General features: G+C 43.2%; 3 protein-coding genes and 1 long non-coding RNA gene across 12 annotated transcripts in view; 1 reads left to right on the forward strand and 3 right to left on the reverse strand.

The window, feature by feature from the left end:
- LOC131691421 (uncharacterized) overlaps window positions 1-27,416 on the forward strand; it is a 1,322,992-nt gene that overhangs the window by 20,514 nt on the left and 1,275,062 nt on the right. The gene's annotated exons all lie outside the window — the stretch shown is intronic.
- LOC131687801 (uncharacterized) lies at window positions 7,684-10,704 on the reverse strand. The gene has a single exon (XM_058971892.1). It carries the CDS (start codon window positions 10,702-10,704, stop codon window positions 7,684-7,686), a length of 3,021 nt encoding a protein of 1,006 aa, XP_058827875.1.
- LOC131691428 (uncharacterized) lies at window positions 12,507-13,076 on the reverse strand. The gene is made up of 3 exons (XR_009305770.1): window positions 12,961-13,076; window positions 12,638-12,889; window positions 12,507-12,579 (listed from the first exon to the last, which is right to left on the reverse strand). It is a non-coding gene; the product is annotated as an uncharacterized LOC131691428 (long non-coding RNA).
- On the reverse strand, window positions 14,603-15,406 carry LOC131687802 (uncharacterized). The gene is made up of 3 exons (XM_058971894.1): window positions 15,137-15,406; window positions 14,880-15,083; window positions 14,603-14,824 (listed from the first exon to the last, which is right to left on the reverse strand). The coding sequence occupies exons 1-3, from the start codon at window positions 15,404-15,406 to the stop codon at window positions 14,603-14,605; spliced, it is 696 nt and encodes a 231-aa protein (XP_058827877.1).

Below are 27,416 nucleotides of genomic sequence, written 5' to 3' on the forward strand. Positions count from 1 at the left end.
TGCAATAACGTGCTTGGGAATAACATGATGAGCCACATTATGCAATCTATATTGATCCATACATGCTGATCAATACGACAATCAGTTCCAAAGAAACGAAATTAAAAAAAAAACTTCATATCAAGCCTATCCTAGCAGTCAAACTGATGTGTCTACCTGACATCCACTTGTTGGATATTAATATGATTGTGGGAAATTAGATATTAGAAATATAAATTTTAATAAGCATTAAAAGAAAATCTGGCATGGGTAGTATGCGCGAGTCCTCCATAAATTTTGAGTATATGCTATTTTTAGCTGAAAATAGTAAAAAATAATTTGAATTTATTCTCCCATTTGAATTCAGAATTTCTGAATATTCCAGGACGAAATAAGCTCTCTTATTTTCCGGGAATCGACGCTTTGGGGCAATGCGTTGAATAACGTGCAGAAATTGAAATGCTTTTTGCGCTAAGTATAAGACAAAAGTTTTGAGATATGTATTAAGAAACGTATTTTAACCATTCATTAGTTTTGTTCATCATCACTTCTTGCTATTTATTTCCTGATTGCTACCGAAAACAATACTTTATTTTCCATTCAGCTATTGGTGCAATAGATAGCACTCACGTAACAATTAACATTTATGCATTTAATTTCAATTTTAGCAGTTTTTTTCGTTTTGAATTACAACCGTTTATTTGTTTTGTTTCAATAATTTTAATTACTTTACTATTATATTGAAAAAATCCGTCGTATCTGCTGATTTTATACACTTTACGTTGACCAATAATCTCCTGACGGCAGAACGATCATATTCCTTGAAGAATCATACAAAAGATTCGCATTGACGTGTTGTGAATACGTATGCACCGCCTTATCTTTACGCAGCAGCTAGATCCTTCTCGGCGAATCCACATCCAAAACACTGTTTAGGTCCATCGTATGTCAAAAGCCTAAGAAAAATATTTTATTAGTAGGTTCATGTTAATATTTGCATTATTTATTCAACTTACGATTTCTATTCTTTTCTGAATGTATTTTAACTTGGATCAGAAACCGATTTTTACAGATAAATGATGGAGCAAAAGCTGTGTTCGAATTTCGAACTTGATACAGTCCAAGCTGAGTAATGTAAAGTTTTATTCATACCAAATTGAGCAAATGCTTCGAGAGTTTACTTTGCTTAGAATCGAGCAGAGCAAACTTGTCTTGAGCAACAAATGCTCATTTTTATTCATACGGCTTATTGTGAGAATCGACTCGGCAATATTCTGCTTTCAGTTGAAAACTGGAAAAATAACCAGCGACAATCGTATTTTCTCTGGTTCTAAACAATGGAATCACGTCGGAATTAGTACGCTGTTTTGGTACAATGATGCGCTATCCAGCGCACTTCTTCCGACATTGATTAGCACTAAACAGGAGAAAAACCGATTTTCGCTGGATGGATTTTCCAGTTTTCAACTGCAACTAGAATATATGAGAAACAGGAATGAATCTAATTTCGGAACTTGACCATTTCCTCGAATTTCTGGTATTATCAACTGGCCTCAATGTGATCGAAGAGAATTGAATACGGAAAGGATTTCATCGAAATTTATCCACGGGCCGACAGCCACATCATTCCACTACCCTAGTAAGGATGGGTGTCACTTCCCCGATACGGCGAGTGGGTTAATGGTACAGGCTGTTGCCCATCTTAATAAAATTTTGGTAGGTCTCCAAGAAGGTTTTAAACCCGGCCCCTTAGCCGGTGAAAGTAGGTCAGTTGAAGACTCCTGACTAGCGCCGATCCGGCGCTGAACGCGGTACCTCATGTAGCACCGCGTCAACCCTTGCATTCGACTTCACTGCCATAGGATCATATGAGGCGACTACTTAGTGGCTTGGATTTGGGACCCAAAAATCATGGAAGAAGACAAAAAAAAATAAAACAAATTCTAACGGAGCAAGTGTGGTGAACCCGTTCGCTTAAGGTGGGCTCGCGAGGTTACTTACCCAGCATAACGAACAAGTGCAACCGCAACAGCAGCAGCAGCGAGAGCAGCCCAAGGAGGCCATACCGAGCACGAGCGGCGACAAACCAATTGGACGCCAAGGAAAGCCAGGGTTTCAAATGGCCCGGGCCCGTGGTGGTGGAGGAACGCTACGTGGGAAGCTGAGCTGCAAGCGACCGGGCGGGTCATAGGTGCTTAATCGCGATAGCAACTAGTTGTGATTCGCGACCCGAACCAGCAGCGGGGGCTGACTGCGGGTGTGGTAGGACAAGGTAGTGGGCCTTATACGTTCTAGGCCTAAATACCACATGCCCTAAAGCAGCCCTGACAAGGTGAGCCAGCGCCGCCTTTAAATAAGCGCTTAGCCCAAATCCCTCTCCTCCCGTCATCCTTCCTTCCTTCTGCGGCTGTTCGCCCATCTAAATATGAAAGCTGTTCTTCAATGTCAGCTTCTTTCACCGAACAGCCTAGATAAGCCGTGTAGTGTCGGTAGTGGTTGTTTCAACCGGCTAAGAATTACACTACGGACTACCTGTTTCAGTGGTAAAAATCTACCAAACAGGGAACCCCAATTCCATAGTGTCACGCGACCCGTGCTATGGGTAAAATTGTTGAGGGGGTTTAAAACATTCTCAATGGCGAACGTAGCCTGGGAAGAGTTGGGCGAACTCCCCAGTATGCTGCATTACGCAGCGGAACGTTCACTCTACACACCGATTTTTTTTTCACCGATGATCCACTTAATTTTGCCGATTTTTTTTCGTTGGCTGGGGGTTTGCTGAGACTCTCGGCTGATGGTAGTTCGGTGAAGTTTTGTTGAGTTTCGATTATCAAATTTCGATGTGTACAGATGAACCTGCCCAGATGAACCTGCCCAGAGGGCGTGTGGTGGCCGGCAAATGCCTGGGCAATGCGCAATACAGACCCGGTGGTTAGCCACAGTGGTCCTTAGCCTCTTGCCCAGGAACTCCTATCTCTACCTCCCCGCGGAGCCGGCTGGGATACGAGTAGCCATAGGAATGTTCGGGTAGCCAACTCGTTGGGACTATGGTCGTATGCTGACAGGGAAGGGGGGCCGTGTAGTTGCCGGCATACAATAGCGCTATGGACCTCCCGTTCCGGTGATATGGGCCCACCAAACGGGATAACCCCAATTCCAAGGCGTGAAGCGATCTGTGCCGAGGGATGAATGATCGGGGGGGGGGGGGGTGAAAAAGATGCCCAATCGTTAACGGAGCCTGTGGGGTACCTGGGCACCCCCCACAGTAAGTGTCTCTTACCACGTTAATGCGGAGCTCTGGTGTGGCGGACCTATTTTCTCGCGCAACTCGTGGGTCTTAATATGAGTCTTTGTAGAAACAATAATAAAAAAGTATGCGATGAGGAGGCGGAAGCGATTACGGCGCTGAACCCCTTTGCCAAAGGGGGTCTGGCGAGGTCTCCCCCGACAGGGGCTGACAACGGAGCGAAGGTTGTGGTAGGAGACAATACTATCAGCACGCTTGGCGGACCACTACCTGCGATGCAGGAAGTGGTCAAGCAGCTGGATAGTATTATCGAATTCACAAGCGGGAAGAATAACATCAGCAAGGAACTTAAACAGAACCTGCTGGTGTTTCGTTAGGCTGTTCGAGTCGCAAGACAAGAACAAGTAGCCGACATGGAGAGGTTGCCGGAAAGAGAGAAGGCCGATCGCGGTATCCAAACCGAGGCCTTCTCCTTCCACGGCGGAGCGACGATGGCGCAGGAGGCGATAGATTTCGCCTTATCGGCCACCAAACGCTTAAAGGAGGGGGAGACTGCGAAGCGGCCTAGGCCTAATGTTAGCACGCGCAGCAACGCCAAACGACGTGCAACCAACAGGGCCAAACGTCGCTTGGGAGGTGCGGATTCGGGTGCGAAGGATCCCGCAGGGCGGCGTCCCGAGAAAACGACTTCCCAACCTAGAAAGGCGAAAGTCGCCAATCGGGCGCGTACTGCGGAGCGACCTGGCACCAGCCTGCCGGCGCCATCGGCACAAGATGGCGAATGGCAGGTGGTCAGCAGGAAGCGGAAGTCTAACGCACCCCAAGCAGCACTTGCAACATGATTTAAAAATATTGAAATTAGTTATGTTGTAAATTAGTTCCATTAAAGTTGTGGATGATAAGTTGTTGAACACATGTTGAATTGCTGTTACTCGCATCAGAAACTAAATCAATATAGTTACAAATCACTGGTACACAACTATAAATTTAATCCTGTTACATGAAAGTTTCATTATTGTTGCCTGCGATTATCTAAAGCCCATTATTGCTGTTAATAGTAAAAATAAAATGAATCACAAATATGAAAGTTGTTTGTCAGATTCAAAATGTAATGTCTGGAAAAAAATTAAAAGAAACGGGAACTTTAGGAAGAAAAGGAAGGACTATTCCAAAAATGTATAAATAACCAAAATACGACACAAATGGTTGAAAAAATACATCTCACTGCTCAATGTATAATACCGTCGGACCTACAGCATCCATTGATTGTTGAAAATGGTAATGTAATGCCCAAACTTCTGACGTCGAATGCGTTTTTATCAAGTGATGATCAAGAAGTAAACGAATTTCCAGTTAACAACATCGACGTTGACGATGAGGTTTGTTTAAATGGTGAGAGTGATGATGATGACTTACACGAAAACAAACTAAATCTGTATGAATTCCGTGAAGAACTGAGAGATTGGGCTTTGGAAAATCAAATAAGGCACACTGCATTAAACCCTCTGTTAAAACTTTTAAGGAACCATATACCAGATAATGTTTTACCGATAGATGCAAGATCGCTTGTGAAGACACCTCGACGAACAAAGATTTTGTCAAATGACGATCTTCATGGCGAATATTGGCACTACGGACTGAAGAAAATTATAACAAATGCATTATTCGATATTCAGGAGTTGCTGCCTGTGCTGTCGTTGAACGTTAGCATTGATGGATTGCCGGCATTCAAGAGCTCTTCTATTTCATTTTGGCCGATATTAATCAATATACATGAGATGAGAAATAAAATTCCTCCGTTAGTAGTAGGAATATTCTGTGGTATTAGTAAATATTTGGGAATAATATTTATTGATGACCGCATAATGCTTCAAATGTTTTTTTTTATAATTGTAGATAAGCCAAATGTTAATGTGTTCCTTGCGCAGTTTGTTGAGGAAATGAACCAAATAATTAAAAATGGATTGAAAATAAATGATACACACATATTTTTTAAGCTGAGGTGCTTCATTTGTGACACTCCAGCTAGATCAATGATAAGAGGTAAATATAGACGAAAACAAATTTATTTCAAAATTACCATTTGTATTTCAATAACAGGAGTCATCGGACACAACGGGTATGGATCATGTCTCAAATGTGTAACTGAAGGTGAATATTCACATGTCTTCAACACGATGATATTCCCTGAAATTGATCCCCCATTGCGAACCGATGAAGATTTTCGCTTACGACTATACGAAGGCCATCACAAGCATGACAGTATTTTGGAAGTTATCCACGATTTGGATATGATCAAAGATTTTTCTATTGGAGATTCACTCCATTTGATTGATTTGGGTATCACAAAGCGATTTTTAAATGGTTGGAAATCAGGATCATTAAACAATTTTAATGCCAGATGGTCTGCAAAAGAAGCAGATAACGTTTCATTGTTCCTGAAATCAACTAAATTGCCACGAGAAATTAAGCGTCAAGGTCGGGGATTAGAAATACTTTCACGCTGGAAAGGAACAGAATATAGGTCATTTTTCCTTTACTCAAGTATTATCGTACTCAATAAGTTTTTCTTGTCAAAAGATATATATGTTCATTTTCTGAACATTTATTGTGCGATTCATATTTGCATGAGGCATGATCAGAGCAAACAGAACCTTATCATTGCACGAAACTTGATCATTGATTTTTTGAAAGGTGTCAAAATATTGTATGGACCCCAAATGTTTTCTAGTAATATGCACAATCTAGTGCATTTGCTTGATGACGTGGAAAGATTTGGTCCACTTGATACGTTCGATGCATATCCTTTTGAATCGAAGCTTTATGGTTTGAAAAGAATGATCCGAAGTGGCAATTTACCACTAGCACAAATTTCACGCAGAATAACAGAAATCCAATCACGTAACAACATAAATAACAGCATAAGTAATAAAACGGTATTATACCTGTTACTCGACAGCGACAGTAAATAATTAAGTTTTATAAATCCTCTAATTTCTTTATTAGGATTATAAAATTCCTAGTATATAAGTAAACAATGTAAGAATTAGGTTAAGTATAGATTAGATTTCACTTACGCTTAGTATTTCTAGCTGTCGGGCAACGGCGTATCCTAACCCGCAGGTATGACGTAGCTCTAGTACAGTAGTTTTCCTAATCAGTCATAAGCACCTGAACGTGCGATATATGATCCTGCTGTATTCGAAATATGCGGAGTAATTATTTAATCCACAGCACTAATAGCAATTTTAAAGAAAGCTCACCTTGAACTATGTACGTACTAATCACTAACCTATCCGTACTATACTCGTGATTGGTATACACCCTAGCTGTAATTTTTTATTTGGTTTAAGTTGTAGGTTTAATTCAAGTAATTTAAGTTCAATAAATCATTTCTCACCTAAGTAGTAACAATTTAGATATAAGTTTTAGTTAATCCACTAGGTAGTATAATAATTAAGTTAGATCTAAGAAAATAATATTGAGACGGTCTGCTAACACGCTGCACTCGCTTTGCCAATTGTTTTTTCCTTTCGTTGGTCGCTCGTACAGCTTGCCATCCCATGGTGGGTCACCTTCAGATTCGCTGACGATCCCTTGGCAAGGGATTATTTGGTACACTGTCGGTGTGTGTTGTTTTATATGTGGGGCGTGTGGGGCTCGTCGGTCGGTGTAGCGCAGCCAACACTCCCCCCCGCAATGCGTTGAGGATCCTTCGATGGCGCATTATTAGGAACGCCTACATCGAGTACAGCGAGCTTCACTGCTGGCCTTTCATAGATACCGCTGGTTGTCTGGACTGTTGCTCGTCTAACTTGCCCATTTGCTGATGGTGTGGTGGCGATGACCCTTCCCCTCGGCCAACAATTACGAGGAAGTTTTGGATCAGTGATAATAACTATATCGTTCACCTGGATGGGCTTTATTTCTGCAAACCATTTTGTCCTGCGTGTAAGCGTTGGTAAATAATCCTGGAGCCACAGCTTCCAGAAGGAGTTTGCTAGGACTTGTGAAAGCTGCCAGTTGTTTTTGAGTGTGATGGCTGTATCGTCATGGGGAACCCATGCTCGTAAGCCATTCGATGATCCCAGTAAAAAAATGATTAGGAGTCAACACCGGTGACTGATCATCATCTATGGGAACGTCAGTAAGCGGTCGCGAGTTGATAATATTTTCCACCTCTGTCAGCATATTAGCAAGCACCTCGTCGGTTAGGGCTCCCTTGGATTGCAGCTTGTACAAATTTTGTTTAACGCTGCGTATAAGGCGCTCCCATGCTCCCCCCATATGTGGGGAGGCCGGCGGAATGAACTTCCATTCAGTGTGTGTAGTGGTGAATTCTTTCGACAGGCATTCCATGTCGAGGTTTTGCATGGCGATGTTTAGTTCCTTGCTCGCTCCTTGGAAATTAGTTCCACGATCACTATATATGACTGCTGGCACTCCTCTTCTTGCCATTATATTGCGTATGGCCATAATGTAGATCCTGTAGTCAACGTATGAGCAACTTGCAAATGAATGGCGCGAGTGGTTAGGCAAGTCGCTAAGACCCCCCAACGCTTTTCACTTCTTCGCCCGATTTGTACCGTCATTGGCCCAAAGTAGTCCACTCCCATGTGTGTAAAAGGGGGGCTATAGGCGGCAAGTCTAGCTGGAGGTAGAGTACCCATCAACGGGGGTTGAGGAGCTGCTCGCTCGATTTTACATCGCTGACAGTTTGTTCGTATGTTTTGGTAGGTCGATTTCAGTCGAGGAATGCAGTAGCGCTGATTTATCTCATTGATTACGGTTCGATGGTTTTGATGATGATATTTTTGATGTGATTCCGAAATGATCAGCCTCGTTATATGATGGTGGCTTGGAAGAATAACTGGGTGGGACGCACTCGCGTTTATGTGCATACACAGTTTGGTTCTACCTCTTGCTCTCATGACATCGTTTTCGTCTAGATACGGATTGAAGCTGATGATCGTACTATTTCCGGGAATCTGGAGCATTGGGCGACCTTCGGATCGGTTTCGTGAAAGAATTACAATTTCTTCTGCAAAGGCGCTACCTTGGGCTAACCGGTACAGGAATGTTTCGGATCTGATCAGCTCGACTTGCTGCAGAGGTCCATGTGTACGTGGCTTTCGTTGGGCGTTATTTTTAAAGTTGTCCACGGTTCGGAAAACGTAGGCCATTCGTCGTAGCAATGGCATCCATTGAGAGAAATTTTCGATGATAATTATTGGTTCTGTCTCCACGCTGTGGACGAGTAGATGGGGGCGGATCTCTTCAGGTGTAGATCCAACATTTCGTGGAATAGCCGGCCATTCTGCTTCGAACATCCAAAGAAAGTCGGGACCACGAAACCAGCGACTAGAAGGACGCAGATCTGGTTGCTTTTTCCATTTTGTGCCTTCATCCGCAACATTCAACTTCGTTGGTACCCAGTGCCACTCATGAACGTTAGTTGTTTCGAGTATTTCGCTAATACGGGCCGCGACGAATTGGCTATATCGTCGATGGTCTGAATGAAGCCAACAGAGCACGTCCCTCGAGTCAGTCCAGAAATATCGTCTTTTCACCGTGATAGATAACGACTTTATCGCTGTGTGTGCTAATTTCACCCCTAGTATAGCTGCTTGCAGTTCTGATCTAGGAATGGTCAAAAACTTTAATGGAGCCACTCTTGTTTTCGCTGCTACTAGTGAACATTCGATTACGCCTTTGTGTTCGTATCTGAGGTACACTGCCGCTGCAAAGCCGTTCTCACTAGCGTCAACGAATGTATGCAGTTGTACGTCAGTATCGTCTCCTGTGGGTGTCAACGTTCGGTAGCATCGAGGAATGTCTATCTGTTCTATCAGCGGTAATACGGACAACCACGTCGACCACTTTTCGAAGTGCTCATCCTGGATTGCGTCATCCCAGCTGATTGATGATCGCCAAATATCCTGTAGTAGCATTTTTAGAAACATCAGCATATGAGCTATCAATCCCAAAGGATCGAACATCAGCATAAGGGTGCGAAGAACTTCTCGTTTCGTTGGCCGACGGCGACCGGTCAGTAGATCTCTATCAAAGCGAGGGGAAATTTTGTGGGTGAAACTATCCGAGGATGTATTCCACCACATACCGAGCACCTTTTCTGTAGTGGTATCTTCGCCAACACTAAGGTCTTTTTCATTTGTAGTAGCTTCGTTTAATGCAGAGAGTAGAGACTGTGAATTTGAAATCCAATTTCGCATTTCGAAACCAGCTGCGTTGTGGATCATTTTCACGTCACGAGCTAAACTTATGGCATCTTCTTCTGACTCTACACTTACGAGCATATCATCGACATAATGACGCTTAGTTATAGCCTGAACGGCTGCAGGATGATACTGCTGAAACCTTAATGCGTTTCGGTTTTTCACGTATTGAGCGGTACTTGGTGAGCAGCATGCCCCAAATGTCATCACCTGCATGACATAGATACTTGGGTTCGTATCAGTCTTGTTCTCCCTCCAAAAGAATCTCTGACAGTGCTGGTCATCTTCCTTCATTAAAACTTGGTGATACATCTCGCGAATGTCTCCAGTGATAGCTGTTCGAAATTCCCGAAACTGAACCAAGACTGATAGTAGAGATACAAGTTGGTCGGGACCTTTTAGAAGAACTGAATTAAGTGAGATGCCATGAGCGGTAGCTGCTGCATCCCAGACGAGCCTAGTTTTTCCAGGTTTGTTTGGATTAACGACGGGAAACACCGGCAGATACCACGTACGAGAATGTGGAGCCTTTAGTTCGTCTTGGCTCAGCTTCCGGATATATCCCTTTTCCACGTAATCTGTGATTTTTGAGTTCAGTGTGTTGGTTAGAATGGGGTCCCTCTGCATTCTCCGATCAAGACACTCCCATCGCCTTAGTGCCATTTCCTTGCTATCCGGAAGCCTAATGTTGTCGTACTTCCAGAGGAGTCCAGATTCGAAACGACCGTCCTTCTGTCGAGTGAGCGTATCTAGCATGTTCGAGGCTCGTTGCTCATCGTTTGATAAAAGTGGTTTTTCCGTACGTATAATTCCTAGGCTATCGAGTGAAAAATACTCTTTCATGGTGCGGTGAAGATCCTCGTCAAGGCCTTCACGGCATTGGCATTTGTTCAAACTATGGTAGTTTACGAAGTAGTCTGGCTGTCTATCTTCAGAACAACTGCCGTAGACGACCCAACCCAGCCTTGTTTTTACGGCAATTGGTTCATGCAACTTTCCCTCGCGACTCTTCAAAGCGTGAGCAAGGTTTGCGTGATCCAGGCCAATAAGTATTCGCGGGCTAACATTGTAGTATGATTCAATGGGTAGGTTGGAGAGGTGTTCATATTTCGCCTGTAAATTTGCGGCTAGTAGAGTCTGAGAGCGAAGTTGCAAAGATTCTATAGTTTGCACTCCGGAGAGTGTGTATTTTGCCGTAGAATTATTTACGCTGGATACTTCTAGCCCTACCTTCTGGGACATGTTTTCGGTTCTTCGCGTGCCGCCTGTCCATTTTAGACAGAGTGATTTAGTTGGTCCCTTCACTCCTAGCTCATCAGCTAGGCCTTGCTCCATTAGTGTCAACTCGGAGCCGTCGTCGAGGAAGGCATATGTCCGGATTGCTTTGGTCGGGCCGTATGCAATAATGGATACGATCCTAAACATGATCTCAGACTGCGCCTGGTGAACATTGCAGCTCGTTTCTGAATTTGCCATCGAAGAGGTTTTTTCCGGTATAGATGTACTCGCTCGTTGCTTTTCGTCAAGTTTTCTACCGTCAGTGCGAAGTTGACTACCGTCTCCAGCTTTTCGATATTAGGGAACGGTAAGCTACGAATTTTTTTAATGATAGCTTGAACAATTGCTTCTGGTCTGCCGTACAACATTTTTAGTGTAGATATTACCCCTGTCACGTTGGAGGGATGGAGTAAACGACATCGAACTGCCTCCAAGGCATTTCCTTTCAGGCATTTCCGAAGTCTCAACATATTCTCCTCGTTCGAGAAGCCACACATTTGTGTTGATGTGTTAAACATGGAAAAAAATAGTGGCCAGTCCTCAGGATTCCCGTAGAAGTCTGGGAGATTCTTTGACACGGCCTGTCGTGCCGCTAATTGACTACGATTCAGCGTACACATCGTCTCGTCGTCGTAAGCAGTAGCAGGATGGCTATGTAACCGACGCAGGGGGGTCGAGCGCTGACCTGGGATGAATTCATTTGTACGTTGAAACGTTGCCGACTGCCGCGTAGGGCCCGGTGGTTGTGTTTCGAGGCAGTTAGAGGCAGTAAGCTGACCGATAGTTTGTTGAGATTGTTTGACGGTTCGAGAAGATGTCCGCCTGAGGCTCTGTGCCATGTGCTCTGTGGCCGTTTGTGAGTTCGGTGCTGCTGGCTGAAATTCGATCTCCTCTCCCGCAAGGCCAGAATCCGCATCTACACCACAACGGTCGGTGTCGGCTATCCACTGACCAACCTTCGACATTCTCTCGCACGCTGAGTCGGCGTCACTTGCCAGTGTGGAATCGTCGCTTTGTAACTCTTGGAGAAGATCGTACTTCTCGTTCAGGTATTCGTCAAAGAATTTCCGTTTTTCCTCTAGTTTTTTCAGCTGCAGTTCAACTATTTTTCTAGAACAGCAGCTACTGCTCGATCTTGACTTAGATTTTAGTTTTCCAGCTTGAGTTTCTTGTGTGACAGGATCTCGTTGAACATTGGATGAGTGGAGTTGAGTTTCGGTTGCAGCGCGTTGTTTGGGTAGAGTGTTAGTCTGCGCTGCCTGGCAGCTTAAACAGGCCCAGTTTTCCTCGGCAATTCCAGCAGATACTTCAACGCAAGAGAAATGGTACCACTCATCGCATCTGTCACACTGAACCATTCTACTATTATCTCGTTCGTAGCACAGAGCGCAGTGATGATCTTTCCGAGCTCGGCGTGGTGGGTTACGCCTAACGTTAATTATTTTTGAGCTGTTGATGGGGGGCATAGCAATGTGCTCGGAGGTCGGTCTAGTTGACTTGCGAATTGCTCCTTGCTCAAAGTTACCCTTTGGGTTATTGAATGTGTATCTATTTATGTCCATAATCGGAGGAAATAGCTCAACAGCAGTTATTTGCTCCGTGACGGGGGCGTCAGCACTGCGACGAGAATATAGTTCCTGTAGCTGTACAGCGTTCGTTTGTGCTGTCGCGATTTGTGGGATGTTGTTCCCGCTACGGCCAGTAATTGAGCCTACTGTAGATCCTGGTCTTCGGATGGACATCCTTCGCTTAAGCGAATTTTATAATGTTACTCGACAGCGACAGAAAATAATTAAGTTTTATAAATCCTCGAATTTCTTTATTAGGATTATAAAATTCCTAGTATATAAGTAAACAATGTAAGAATTAGGTTAAGTATAGATTAGATTTCACTTACGCTTAGTATTTCTAGCTGTCGGGCAACGGCGTATCCTAACCCGCAGGTATGACGTAGCTCTAGTACAGTAGTTTTCCTAATCAGTCATAAGCACCTGAACGTGCGATATATGATCCTGCTGTATTCGAAATATGCGGAGTAATTATTTAATCCACAGCACTAATAGCAATTTTAAAGAAAGCTCACCTTGAACTATGTACGTACTAATCACTAACCTATCCGTACTATACTCGTGATTGGTATACACCCTAGCTGTAATTTTTTATTTGGTTTAAGTTGCAGGTTTAATTCAAGTAATTTAAGTTCAATAAATCATTTCTCACCTAAGTAGTAACAATTTAGATATAAGTTTTAGTTAATCCACTAGGTAGTATAATAATTAAGTTAGATTTAAGAAAATAATATTGAGACGGTCTGCTAACACGCTGCACTCGCTTTGCCAATTGTTTTTTCCTTTCGTTGGTCGCTCGTACAGCTTGCCATCCCATGGTGGGTCACCTTCAGATTCGCTGACGATCCCTTGGCAAGGGATTATTTGGTACACTGTCGGTGTGTGTTGTTTTATATGTGGGGCGTATGGGGCTCGTCGGTCGGTGTAGCGCAGCCAACAATACCCAACATTAAAAAGAAAATGCCGAAATTTCAAAAATAGCGATCACCATTTTTCTTGGATTCTGATCCATCGGATGTGTATTTATTAGTACATTTTGATGACTTTTGTATCGACACGGAGTCTGATTCAGATAATTGGATTTTAACAGAACAATTTGAGGTAGTTTCTGTAAAATATATTATTCATACAATACAAGACAGCTCATTAAAATTGTATGGGAATCCATTAAAAAACCTTTCCGATTATTTTGTTAAACCAGTACATTCATCATCATTACAAATATATAGTTCCGATGGTGAGTTAAACCAGCCCCACATGTATTCGATGAGTGATATATATTGTAAAATGGTCAAAATTGATTCTCAGGATTCGAAAATGCATAAATTTATATTTATTCCTTTAATTCATACATTAAAATAGTTTATCGAACTTAAAAAAGATACCAATTAAAAATACAAGCCACAAAAGCTATTAGCTATTTATTTCTTATCATAACAAATCAGTCGAGTTCGACATATAATCCAAGCAAACTTTGCCCTTTCATCATCTTGAACAAAAATTATAAAATCAAATGTGTTATATATTCCAATGTCAAAGAAATATAAAACGTTAAGCTCCACACAGTACTTGTTTCGTTAGTAAATTCATTCTACTCATTATCATTCAATCATTGGTTCCATCGTCTGCGTTAGATTCGTTATCAGTGAAATGCTCATTGTCAGTATAGTCATCAGAAAACGAAACATTGCTATCCAAATCATTATTAGGTTCTTGCAGAGGTTCGTTATATTCTTTCTGAACGATCTTACGTCTTCGAACACAGGATGCCCGTTTCACGGTTTGGCCTGAGCCGTACCTTTTAATCTCTGTGTTTTTCTGGCGCAAAAAATCACTAAAGCATTTTTCGTGGTCTTCAGATGTGTATTCGAAATCCGCCGCACTGACAATACGATACATAAATTTGACAAAATTTGGGAACTCTTGTTTGAAACTTTGGTTTCTGTTTTCCTCAGTCGATGTACCTTTTCTAGTACGCGTATTCCCCTTCCAAGAAAACGGTAGTAATACTATCGGATTTATCAATTTACGAATTAAAGTTCGAAAGAAAGGTGCTCCCTCTCGTTTTCCCGTTAATTTGTAAATAGTGTGGAAATATCTGAAATATTTTCCTTCAAAGTCAGGGTTCTTGAGACTTGCTTCCAGTGCTACAAGCTCGTTTTCATTCTCAACTTTTTCAAGTTTTTCGAAATCGGCAAAATTCTCCTTCTCAAGAGTTTGTAGTTTCTCGTGTACTGGCTTCTGAGTCTCTAGAAGTTTATTTATATTCGCCATGAAGTTGAGAATCTGTTTTGCTACTTCTTCCAAACCATCGATTTTTTTTCGATTGCATTCAGCCGCTCCGTTGTTGGGTCTGTAGTAGCATACATTTTGTCGCAGGGCGTATACGTATGATGGCTGTCCAGCAGCACTTCGGAAGTTTCAGGTTCTTCAATATTGGCCAATATTTCCGCTAAGTACCCATTGCCCAGTCGAATGTACCTTTTGCCGTCTTCCCCATCGACTAATTCACATGGCTAAAATTAATTCAAGTTGTAATAAACACAAGTGTTAGATTTTTAGAAATTATACCTCATTCAAAATAGGTTCGTCTTCAGTCTGGCTGGGTTTCATAGCATCAGAACGCATAAACGTCATTGTCGTATTCACATCCGTTGTGGGTGCATTGTAGATTTCCACCTGCGCTTGTTCGACATCCTGTATCTCCAGTGGTAATTGCTCTGCCCCAGAAGTGATACTAAGACTACCCACAGAAGTCTTTACAGCAGGTTGCAGCTATGAAATATCGGAATTCGGTAACATTCATAACACACGAGATTCGTACTTACCAATTTAGAACGCTTTACCGGATGTGCAAGCTTATAGGAATTTGGTTGGAATGTTGCTATTTTTTTGGCTGGGCGCGCACGGGTTCCACGGCTCATTCGAATGGCATCGTCAGAATCCGTAATTCTTTCCAAATCTTGGATAAGTTTCTCGGCATTTTCATAAGAATTGGCACGTCCGACAATTTTGCATCTCTGTTCTATCCAAACTCCTGCTACTGGTTCGGAATGCTCGTTCATCGATAAACTTACGAAATTATTTGGTGGCCACATTACTCTATCTCCAGATACCCAACTTATCGGTACAACGGTTAATTTTGGCTTCGAAGCACCGGATTTGCGTGTTTGAACGACAGCAAATGACACTATTTCTATTAAAAATGCTTCCTCAGCCAACAAAATACCAGATTTGATTTTTTATTTCGCTGAAACCAACTCATATGTTGACAGTTTGAAAGTGATGCCAGATTGGGTGAATCAAAAAACTGAAACATTTCTTATGATTATTGTAATGAGTACTTTAAAAAATGCGAAAAAAAAACTAAACTTTTTTTTCGCATTTTTTAAAGTACTCATTACAATAATCATAAGAAATGTTTCAGTTTTTTGATTTACGTTTCATTATCATTTTAAATATTAAGCATTTCAGAGATGACTATTCATCTGAGGGGCGAACGTTGTTCAATTGAGAGTTACTGGCACATAACTAACTAATGCAATTAGCTTAAAAGTGGTGCTTTTAACTTGATGACTAATCTTGCTTAAAACAAAAGTATTGCTTTCAAACTAACTAAACAAACTTGCTATTAGCGAAGCATTCCTATTTCACCAGTAGATTGAGAGTAATTAACTTTTCCTAAATGTAATTTATTTGGTCCATTTACGATGTCTTGGGGTATATAGACTAAAAGTAAATGTGAAATTACAACAAAGCGTTTTGATTTTTCGTTTCGAAAGTCTTAATTTTTGACGCTTGTGGAAAATGTTAGAATAAATTTTTTTATATCAAGCATTTTATTTCAATCGAAATGTCATGTTTGTATATATATATATATATATATATATATATATATATATATATATATATATATATATATATATATATATATATATATATATATATATATATATATATATATATATATATATATATATATATATATATATATATATATATATATATATATATATATATATATATATATATATATATATATATATATATATATATATTGTAAAACGTGCATCATATGTAAATGCGCACTTTTTTCGCCATTTTTTATTTTTATTTTTACTTACTCTGGTCTGGCGGATCATGTCGCTCGTCATATAACCGAGTCCCAGCCAGGAAGGATGCTTAGTGGCTAGCAGGATCGTAGCACTAGCTCTACCATTGTCCTGTACACTAAGAATCAGCTGTAAAGTCTGTCGAAACAGACGCAAAAGTTTAGCAACGAAAAGTAGGATCGAGACTTTGCTTACATACGCGATTCACTAGTTGGACCACCACCTCTTTCCTACTAACTAATTGGTTTCATTCATCGACAGATTTAGGAGTTATATACAAAGATGGAACTCAAAAGTCGAAAAAAAATAAATTTATTGAATATTCTGAAAGTACATACTTTTGAGAATCTCTGTGCGAAATATCATCGGATCTGGAGCACTAGATTTTCAATTACAGCCGTTTGCAGCGCGCTGGTTCTTCCACGAATGAAGTTAACACAAAACTATAAACGCAGTTAGCTCGGAATGAAATGTTTTGGAAGTGCCGTTGCGGTGAACGTGATATCTCAAAAACTATTTATCCGATATCTAGAATTTTTTTTAAATGTTTGTGATTTTGAACACCACAAAACTCAATTTTATGGTCAACATGTTTTTGTTGAAGAAAAAAAAATATTGGGAAACCGATGCGTTCCAGTAGACCACAATACATTTTTCTTCAATATTTTTTTCACTTTTTTGATTTCAGTTGAAAGGTTTGGCTTGGAGACAGTTCACCGCAGGCTTCTGCCATGAAACACGCCTCTGGGGATGGGCCATAACTCCGAAAACCTTGAATATTTTCATTTAAGGTTCAAGTTACCTTTTTTAAGCATGTGTTAGAATTGAACGCTTGGAAGTGTGCGTAGGAAAATTTGTGTTCAGCTTTGCCACCGGATTATCCATTTAAACCTTTTTAAAACTCTAAAAGAAGAATATCAGTCGATTTATTAGATCATCACGATTCAATTCATGCATAATACCTGCTGGAAAAACCATCGGCTTAGCTAAATGGTGCTTTTGAAAAAGTGGCTGTGGTTTTTTCATAGCGCAGTTGTGTTGCGTACCCCAGCTCGGTGTGGTAGTGTGATAAAAAATCACAGCCACTTTTTCAAAAGCACCATTTAGCTAAGCCGATGGTTTTTCCAGCAGGTATTTTGCATGAATTGAATCGTGATGATCTAATAAATCGACTGATATTCTTCTTTTAGAGTTTTGAAAAGGTTTAAATGGATAATCTGGTGCCAAAGCTGAACACAATTTTTCTTACGCATACTACCAAGCCTTGAGGTAACTTGAGCCTTAATTCAACTTTTTTTCTATCCTCGATAGACCTTCCTTCTCTTATCTTTCGTTTTAAAATTATGGTGTCGTTGGCAAAGTCGCTGTAGAGTACCTACCCCTTTATTTGATCATATAAAATTAGTTCGGGATTCAGTCGATACGGCGGCGCTGCTATCAACTATTTAATATAAAAGATTTCTGATGATAGTGTGTTTGACAAAGTTGTAGATTGTGTAATTATAAGGATATCTTTACATTTAGGTTTTTACATCCTGTTGTTGTTTAGTTGGACCATGGTCCAACTAGCGGATGTCCCTTTAAAAAGCATCAAGTTACAAAGTGTCCAAAGAGCGAATCACGAATGCGTTATATCAATAGTCGCTTTCGTGCGCAAAAACTAATATGCGTACACAATCACATTTTATGTTTTGCAGCAATACTTATTTCTGAAGAACCCGCTTCTTACGTATTTAAGCAAAAACAAAAAAATATATCTCTCAACTCCGAAAATTTTAAAAATAGCAGCACTGTTTGATATATAGAAACGCGAAAAGAATTTTTAGGTTATGCTATGAATCACTACAGCGGATCATTTGTGATTGGACCCTTTTGTTGTCATATAGATATTTGCAACATCGTTGCAACATTTTAGTCACATTCATATTGCAAAACTAATTTATGTGACTAAAGCGGTTCATTTACAATCTGGCTTGAAATCATAGTGTTATAAATAATTATGCAATCCCAGATTGACTTATTAAAAACATATCGGACACTATTAATGCGACTTCGGCGGCAGCCATATTATGACTAGAAAAGTTATTCTAAAATAATAACCTGTTTTCCATGGGTCTTTTCGATTTATATTTTCAGATAAAACACAATACAAATGGCGAATTGGTTCCCATCCTTCAACTATATGAACACTAGAAACGCATTTTCAATCATTTGTTTTAAATTTCACATGCAAATTTTTTTAAATAAATTATTGTGGATTTATTTAATACTTGGCGCACTTGAAATTCAGACGTACATTGAAATTCTACACGATGAAATTCGAAGCGTTGATAACATGTCCATTTGGATACCGAAAATTTTTTAACTGCAGTTCTCCATTATTAATATGTATGTCATTTGTAGAAGAAAAAGAAACAATTTGTAGATATGAAGGTTTTGGTGTATGTTTGTTACTGAGAAAACACAAAAAAAATATTAATAGCGAACTCACAAAAAATCAACCTTGCGCTTCAACCGTGTGTTTTCGGTTTATGCAACTGCAATGAAACTTTAAATTTTTGATAAGTCACAAAATATCAGTTGTAGCAACAGCATTGCAATAGGTTAAGCAATACCGCGTTTCTTTAAAGTTTTATTCAACATTCTTGCAATTTTTTAAGAAGGTGTTTTAAAGTTGAACACAACATCTCATGTAACATCCACTATGTTGCAAGTAGGCTCCGCCTCTTGCGCTTTTTCCGTTACGTAACAGTCGATTAATGAATGCAAAGACTGTCTTTTAACAGATAGGTATATCGTTACAATAGTTGCATACACTTCTATAAAACAACGTGTGCTGCTTGGGACCTCGACCCGCGAAGAAGAAGGCGAGGGACAGAGGAGAGGCCCTGCTGGTGAAAACCAACGGGGGCAGCTATGCGGAGGTCCTAAAATCGATGCGGGCGGCCGAAAGCCTCTCGAATTTAGGACAGGATGTGCGAAGCGTCAGACGCACCAAATATGGCGAAATGATCTTGGTGCTGAAGCGTGGTGCACAATCCAATGGAGCAACGTATAGGAGGTTGGCCCAAGAGGTCTTGAGAAACGGCGCTCAGGTGAGGTCGTTGGGAGCGGAAGTGACTCTCCAGTGTAAGCAACTGGACGAGATCACAAACGCAGAGGACGTCGTCTCGGCCGTTAAGCAGCAGTGCGGCGTCGAGATCGATCAGAACTCTGTTCGTATCAGGGAGCGGTTGCTTGGCACGCAGGTAGCTTACTTCAAGTTACCGGCCGCGGAAGCCAAAAAAGTAACTGACAAAGGGAAGTTGAAGATCGGATGGTCAGTATGCCCAGTTAGCATACCCCAGCCGCCTTCAGTGGACCGGTGTTTTAAATGTCTGGAGCCAGGCCACAAGTCATACGACTGTAAGGGCCCAGACAGGAGCAAGTTGTGTCGTCGCTGCGGCGAGGAGGGACACAAGGCGCTGAAATGCGAGAGGGCACCCAAGTGTCTCATCTGCGCTAGCAAGAAGCAGGGCCGCAACCATGTTATGGGCGGACCTGCTTGTCCCTTCGGGGAGGCGGGAAAGAGGAAGCAATGGCAATCGTCACACAGCTGAATCTTAACCACTGCGTACCTGCTCAGCAGTTGCTGTGGCAGTCGGTATCGGAGTCGGAGACAGATGTCGCCCTTCTATCCGACCCGTACAACGTCCCTGCCGACAACGGCAACTGGGTGGCGGACGGGTCTAGAATGGCGGCTATCTGTGCAACGGGACGGTTCCCGGTCCAGGAGGTAGTACAGTCCTCTGCTGAGGGTGTCGCGATTGCCAAGATCAATGGTGTGTTCTATTGTAGCTGCTATGCCCCACCTATGTGGCCAATAGAACAGTTCAACCAGATGATCGATAGGCTTTCGTCTGATATGGTGGGACGAAAGCCGTTTGTCATAGCGGGTGACTTCAACGCTTGGGCGGTGGAGTGGGGCAGCCGCTATACAAATGGTAGGGGCAAAGTGCTTCTGGAGGCGCTTGCGAAACTCGACGCAGTGCTAGTCAATGATGGTTCCGCTAGCACATTCCGTAGGAATGGGGTCGAGTCGTGGATTGACGTAACGTTTGCCAGTCCAAGTTTGGTCCCAGACATGGACTGGAGGGTAGACGAAGGCTACACCCATAGTGATCACCTAGCAATACGCTTCAGGATCAACTTTGGTGTGCAGAATTCTAGGATGGGTAATCCCTGTCAGGTACGCGGGTGGATGACCAATCACTTCGACAGCGAAGTTTTCACCGCGGCCCTGGGACTGGAGGCCAACACCGACAGTCTAAGCGGGGATGCGCTGGTAGCTGTTTTTTCACGCGCGTGCGACGCCACTATGCCGAGGAAGACCCTGCCAAGAAATGGCAGACGCTCGGTATATTGGTGGAGTGCAGAGATCGCAGCCCTACGGTCAGCTTGCCTACAAGCTAGACGTAGGATGCAGCGAGCCCGCACTGAGGAGGTTAGAGTGGAACGACGTGAAGTGTTTCGTGCTGCGAAATCGGCCCTTAACAAGGCCATCAAGCGCAGCAAGAGAGCGTGTTTTGACAAATTGTGCGAGGAGGCCAACATGAATCCGTGGGGCGATGCCTACAGGATCGTGATGGCAAAGACCAAAGGGGGCTCCTCACCTCCTGAACGGTCGCCAGAACGGTTGGCGAGAATTATCGAAGTACTCTTCCCGTCCCGAACCATAAGTCCCTGGCCCCCAGCACCGCAAGGCACGGTGGGTACGGATGACATGGTGACCTCGGTGACGAACGAAGAGCTACTTGCAGTTGCTAATTCTCTAGCGGTGAATAAAGCTCCAGGGCCTGATGGAGTTCCAAACAGCGCTCTCAAGACAGCAATCATGGCGAACCCGAACATGTTCAGGTTGGCTATGCAGAGATGCCTTGACGAGTGCCGTTTTCCGGATAGATGGAAAAGGCAGAAGCTGGTACTGTTGCCGAAGGTCAGGAAGCCGCCTGGCGACCCATCGGCGTACAGACCAATCTGTCTGACTGACACGACGGGCAAATTGCTTGAGAGGATTATCCTCAACAGGCTAACTCCATAAGCAGAAGGTACGGAGGGCCTGTCAAGTAATCAGTTCGGTTTTCGAAAGGGAAAGTCCACGGTGGACGCTATCAACTCATTGGTAAGGACTGCCGAGATAGCGATCCAACGGAAAAGGCGGGGCATTCGATATTGTGCGCTAGTGACACTTGACGTGAAGAACGCATTCAACAGTGCAAGCTGGGATGCCATCGCGCTCTCGTTACACCGGCTAGGCCTGCCGGTGGGCCTGTACCGGATCTTGGAAAGCTACCTCCAGAACCGTGTACTAGTATACGAGACCGATGCCGGTCAGCGAAGTGTTCTTATTACCGCAGGAGTCCCGCAAGGTTCAACCCTGGGCCCGGTATTATGGAACCTTATGTATGACGAGGTTCTGAGACTAAAGTTCCCTCCGGGTGTGAAAATCGTCGGGTTCGCCGATGATGTCACCCTGGCGGTCTACGGGGAGTCTATCTTCGAGGTAGAACTAACGGCGGCACACGCAATAAGCATAGTGGCGGAATGGATGAGCGCGAGAGGCCTAGAGCTCGCCCACCACAAGACGGAGGTGGTTGTTAATAACCGTAAATCGGTACAACAAGCAGTTATCCAAGCGGGAGAAGTTGAGATAACTTCTAAGCGGAGTCTGAAGATTCTTGGGGCCATCATAGACGACAAGCTGACCTTCGGCAGCCATGTCGACTATGCGTGCAAGAAGGCTTCGGTGGCTGTTGCGGCATTATCGAGGATGATGTCCAACAGCTCCAAGGTGTGCGCCTGTAGACGCAGGCTACTGGCCGGTGTCGCCATATCTATCCTTAGGTACAGTGGACCGTCCTGGGCGAGGGCACTGGAATTAACCAGTTACCGCCGCAAATTGGAGAGCACCTATCGCTTGATGTGTCTCAGAGTGATATCTGCCTACCGCACGATATCACACGACGCATCCTGCGTGATAGCGGGTATGATGCCATTCGGGCTGGTCATCCGGGAAGACGAAGATTGTTTCGAATTGCGTGGCAATAGGGGAGTCCGTGAGCGTGCCAGGGTGACCTCGGTCGCCAGATGGCAGCGTGAATGGGATAATTCTCCGAGAGGTAGGTGGACCCACCGGCTGATACCTAACATATCGAGCTGGGTGGGAAGACCCCATGGGGAAGTTCACTTCCATCTGACACAATTCCTGTCAGGCCATGGCTGTTTCCGACAGTACCTCCACAGGTTTGGGCACGCTGAGGCCCCAGTCTGCCCAGACTGCCCAGGTGTCGACGAAACTGCGGAGCACATACTATTCGTATGTCCCCGCTTCGACGTCGAAAGAGGCGCTATGCTAGGCGTCTGCGGCTTGGACACAACCCCTGATACCCTTGTACAGGGGATGTGCCAAGCGGTAGAGAAGTGGAACGCAGTTTCGACTGCTACCACTCAGATTGCCTGCCGGCTGCAGAGAGCATGGAGCGCCGAGCAGCAAGCGAGGAGTTAGAGTGAGTGAATTGGCGGATGATAGACGGAGGTATGGTCTACCCATGCCGAGATGGGAGTGAGTGTGCGCGAATGTAAGGCACGAGCGAGAGCGTACGCTAAGTACGGCCATCCCCCCAGAAGTAATGCCAAAAGGTAGTTCGTGGGGATAGATGGCGGAGCCCAATGGAGTTTAGTCGGTCTTAATGGAAGAGTCACCATTCGAGTTCGACACGCCCCCAGTGCACCCCGTGTGGTAGATTGGACCCTACCAATAGCACGTGTACTGGGCTAGGACATAAAGGTCTTCTCCATTGTAAAAAAAAGAGGGCGTGTGGTATCCGGCCTAGAATTGAGCCATTGCTTCCATGTCGTAGGAGGCGACTGAAAGTAGGAGACCCTAAGTCAAGGTGTAGTTTCGTGTCGAGGACTTAATGACTGAAGGGTCTAAAATATGCCAGTCGCACACGGAGCATTTTGGGTTTTGCCATTACTGTGTTATGCGAATCTCTGACACAGTGGACCATTATTTTCTTCGCAAATCGTGGGAATCAAATGATCATGTCCCATTTAAACCTGATATGGCTCGCTAAATGCGTTAACATCCCAACTCGATGTCCTAGTTGTTGTGCAATTTGTGTTGGAGATGAATTGTACAGTTCTCTAATCAACAATGGTCAGAATAGCACAAATCAATCTGCAACATAAACGTACAGCAACTATGAATTTATCTCGACTCATGCAGGAAGGTAAAGCTTCCATAGCATTGGTTCAAGAACCGTTTTTCCATAAAGGAAACTTCTATTTTGGAAAGTTACTTAACACTGTCTTCATTGCTTACAACAAGACAGGCATGACTAACCCACGTGAAATGCCTCGTGCTTGCATTCTTGCAAATAAGGCTATTGACGCGTGTCTCATATCGGAGCTCACAACTCGCCAATTCTGTGTTGTCACAGTTACACTGACTGTCGGAAACGTAGACAAAAAATATATATATTGTTCAGCATACCTACCGCATAACGAATCATCTCCTTCTGATGATTTCAAAAGCGTTGTATCATATTGTAGCAGACATGGGCTTCCGCTCATTATCGGCAGTGATGCGAATGCTCATCACATCATTTGGGGCAGCTCAGACATCAATCTGAGAGGCTCTGAACTGATGGAGTACATAAGTAGTACAAATCTCCATATTCTGAATGTGGGAAACCGACCAACTTTTGCGAGGTCAGGGAGGGAGGAGGTGTTAGACATAACACTTTGCTCTGATAGAATTTTGCATGAACTGGGAAATTGGCAGGTTCCAAATGAAACTGAACCGTCTCTATCCGATCATAAATATATATTTTTCGATCATTTTGATGTCACCTTCAATGTGGTGACATATCGTAATCCTAAATCTACAAACTGGTACCTCTTTTTGGAAAACTTGGTGACTAAATATATTTTCCAACAATTAGTCAACTAGACGACTTAGATGACGTCGTGGATACGACAAACTCATTCATATTAGCATCCTACGAAGAAGCTTGTCCACTTCGTACTGTTAAATCGAATAGGGGAACCCCTTGATGGAGGGCTGAGCTTGAAAGAATGAAGAAAGTTATGAGAAGAGCTTGGAACCGGCGTCAGCGTGATGACTCCAGGGCTTTCAGATCAGCTCGTAGTGCATATAATAAATGTCTTAGATCTGCAGAACGGGCTGGCTGGTAAAGCCTATGCACTAATGTCTCTAGTCTGAACGAGGCTAGCAGATTAAATAAAATTCTCGCCAAATCGAATGATTTTCAGATGAATTCCTTAAAAACCAGAGATGGTGTTTATGTGACGGACGAAAAAGATGTTCTTAATTCTCTCTTCGACACACACTTTCCAGGTTGTATCGATCCGGAGTTGAACAATGTTCACAGATCTCATTCTGGTGATTCGGACTCGTGGGCGTTAGCACGCACATTGGTTTCCACTGAATCGGTCAAGTGGGCAGTTGACAGCTTTGCTCCATACAAATCACCCGGAAAAGATGGAATACTTCCCGTGCTACTGCAAAAGGGATTTGATATTCTTAAACATGTCGTTAAAAAGATTTTGCTTTCCAGTCTTGCTACCGGGTATATTCTGAAAGCATGGCGAGAAATAACTGTTAAACTTATTCCCAAAGGGGGGCGCTCAAGCTATGAAGAAGCCAAGTTTTTTAGGCCTATCAGCTTAAGTTCTTTTCTTCTGAAAGCTTTGGAACGGATAATCGATCATCTAATCAGGAACGTTAGTTTAGTTGAATATCCACTGCACAAAATGCAACATGCATTTCAGTGTGGGAAATCCACGATCACTCTGCTTCACGATGTTGTTTACAACATTGAGAAAGCCTTCTCGCTCAAGCAATCTAGCTTGGGTGTATTCCTAGATATTGAGGGTGCTTTTGACAATGTGTCCTTCCAGTCTATTCTGGAAGCGACGCGCGGTCATGGGATACCTGCATGTATCTCAGGTTGGATAAACGCAATGCTTAGTAACCGCATACTTTGCTCGTCACTGCGACACGCTGAGATACGGAAGTTGAGTATTTGCGGTTGTCCTCAGGGCGGCGTTCTGTCACCTTTGTTATGGAACTTAGTAGCTGAAGAAACTCAATGAGCTTGGATTTCCAACCTACAGGTTTGCTGACGATTACCAAATACTAATTACTGGATTTTGCATCGGAACAATCTTTGACTTAATGCAACAGGCATTAAGAGCTGTCGAACAGTGGTATCGACAAGTTAAACTATCAGTTAACCCAAGCAAAACTTCAATGGTTCTTTTTACGAAGAAGCGATCAACAACCGGGGTTCGTCCCTTGCAGTTCTTTGATTCTGAGCTACTGTGTGCAGATCAAGTCAAATACGTTGGAGTCATATTGGATTCCAAACTGAATTGCTCTGCTCACATTGAGTTCAGAGTCAAGAAAGCATGCATAGCCTTCGGGCAGTGCAGACGAACTTTTGGAAAGACCTGGGGTCTCAAACCTAAATTCATCTATTGGATTTACATGACAATTGTACGTCCAATACTGTCATACGGATGCCTTGTGTGGTGACAGAGGGGAGAGGTGGTGACAGTCCAGTCAAAGCTAAACCATCTGCAAAGAATGGCGCTCATGGCGTTGACTGGTGCTTTCACCACGACTCGGACTGCTGCTCTTGAGGCACTTCTAAATATCAAACCATTACACATACACTTAAAACAAGAAGTACTATCATGTGCATACAGACTGCAGGTTACTGGGCTTTGGAACAGTAATCGTGTTGATCTTGCTACCAGTCATACACGATTGTGGTCACAAATGGTTACATGGGGTGAAGGTATTCGTGCTCCCAGCGATATTACATTCACTTGTAGTTTTCCTTACAGGACATTCCATGTGCATCCCTCTCGAGAGGAGTGGTTGTCTGGTTTTATGGAAAGACAACAACAAACGCAAGTGGTTTGTTACACTGACGGTTCTCTGATAGAGGGACGTGCTGGTGCTGGTGTCTACTGTCGTGAAATGAGATTGGAACAATCTCACTCACTAGGTAGATACTGTACTGCATTCCAAGCAGAAATCTTTGCGATTATGTGCGGGGTGCAATCGGCCCTTCAACTGAGTTTGTCCGGCAGAGTTATAAACCTCTGCTCCGATAGTCAGGCTGCAATCAAGGCCCTTAGCTCAGACAAATCCCGGTCCAAGCTAGTGATCGCGTGCCGAACCCAAATCAAAGAACTAAGCATTGTCAACACTATCTACCTTGTCTGGGTGCCCGGACATTCCGGTATTACTGGAAATGAATGCGCTGACGAATTGGCCAGGGCAGGTTCAGCGATTGACTTCGTTGGTCCTGAGCCCGCGCTGCCAATTTCGACAAGTTGGATAAGGGAAAAAATACGGTCCTGGGCTTCGTCCGAGCACCGCAATTATCGGAGAAATCTACAAACGTGTCGCCAAACAAAGGCGTGTCTAGAACAACCATGCCCAGTAGTTTCGAAAAATCTCTTAAATTTTTCGAAGCTCCACTGCGGCATGCTGACCAGGGCTTTAACCAGCCACTGCAAACTCAATTATTACATGACAACTATTCAGCGCGCTGAGTCTTTTCCATGTGATCTTTGTGAATCCGACTACGGAACCTCATATCATCTGATATGCAACTGTCCAGCGGTAGCGCAATTGCGATTTCGAGTCTTCAGCCGTCCTTATATAGACGAAACCATGTTTGGATGACTGAAACTCAGAGACATATTAAAGTTTCTTATCCAATGTGGTAAAGAGCTTTAGGCTTATTCGCAGGCAAGTTGAACTACGTGTGAGTTTAACATACCTGTTGTTTATTTTTGTTTTGTGCTGTTTTTTTCCCACCCTTCCAATTCTACTTCCCCACACCTCCTTGTCCTTCCGCTCAGGAAATGATGAAAACACACGGCAAGGCACAAATCCCCGACTATGTACGGGGAA

This window comes from Topomyia yanbarensis, chromosome 3 (assembly GCF_030247195.1).
Source record: "Topomyia yanbarensis strain Yona2022 chromosome 3, ASM3024719v1, whole genome shotgun sequence".
Lineage (NCBI taxonomy): Eukaryota > Metazoa > Arthropoda > Insecta > Diptera > Culicidae > Topomyia > Topomyia yanbarensis.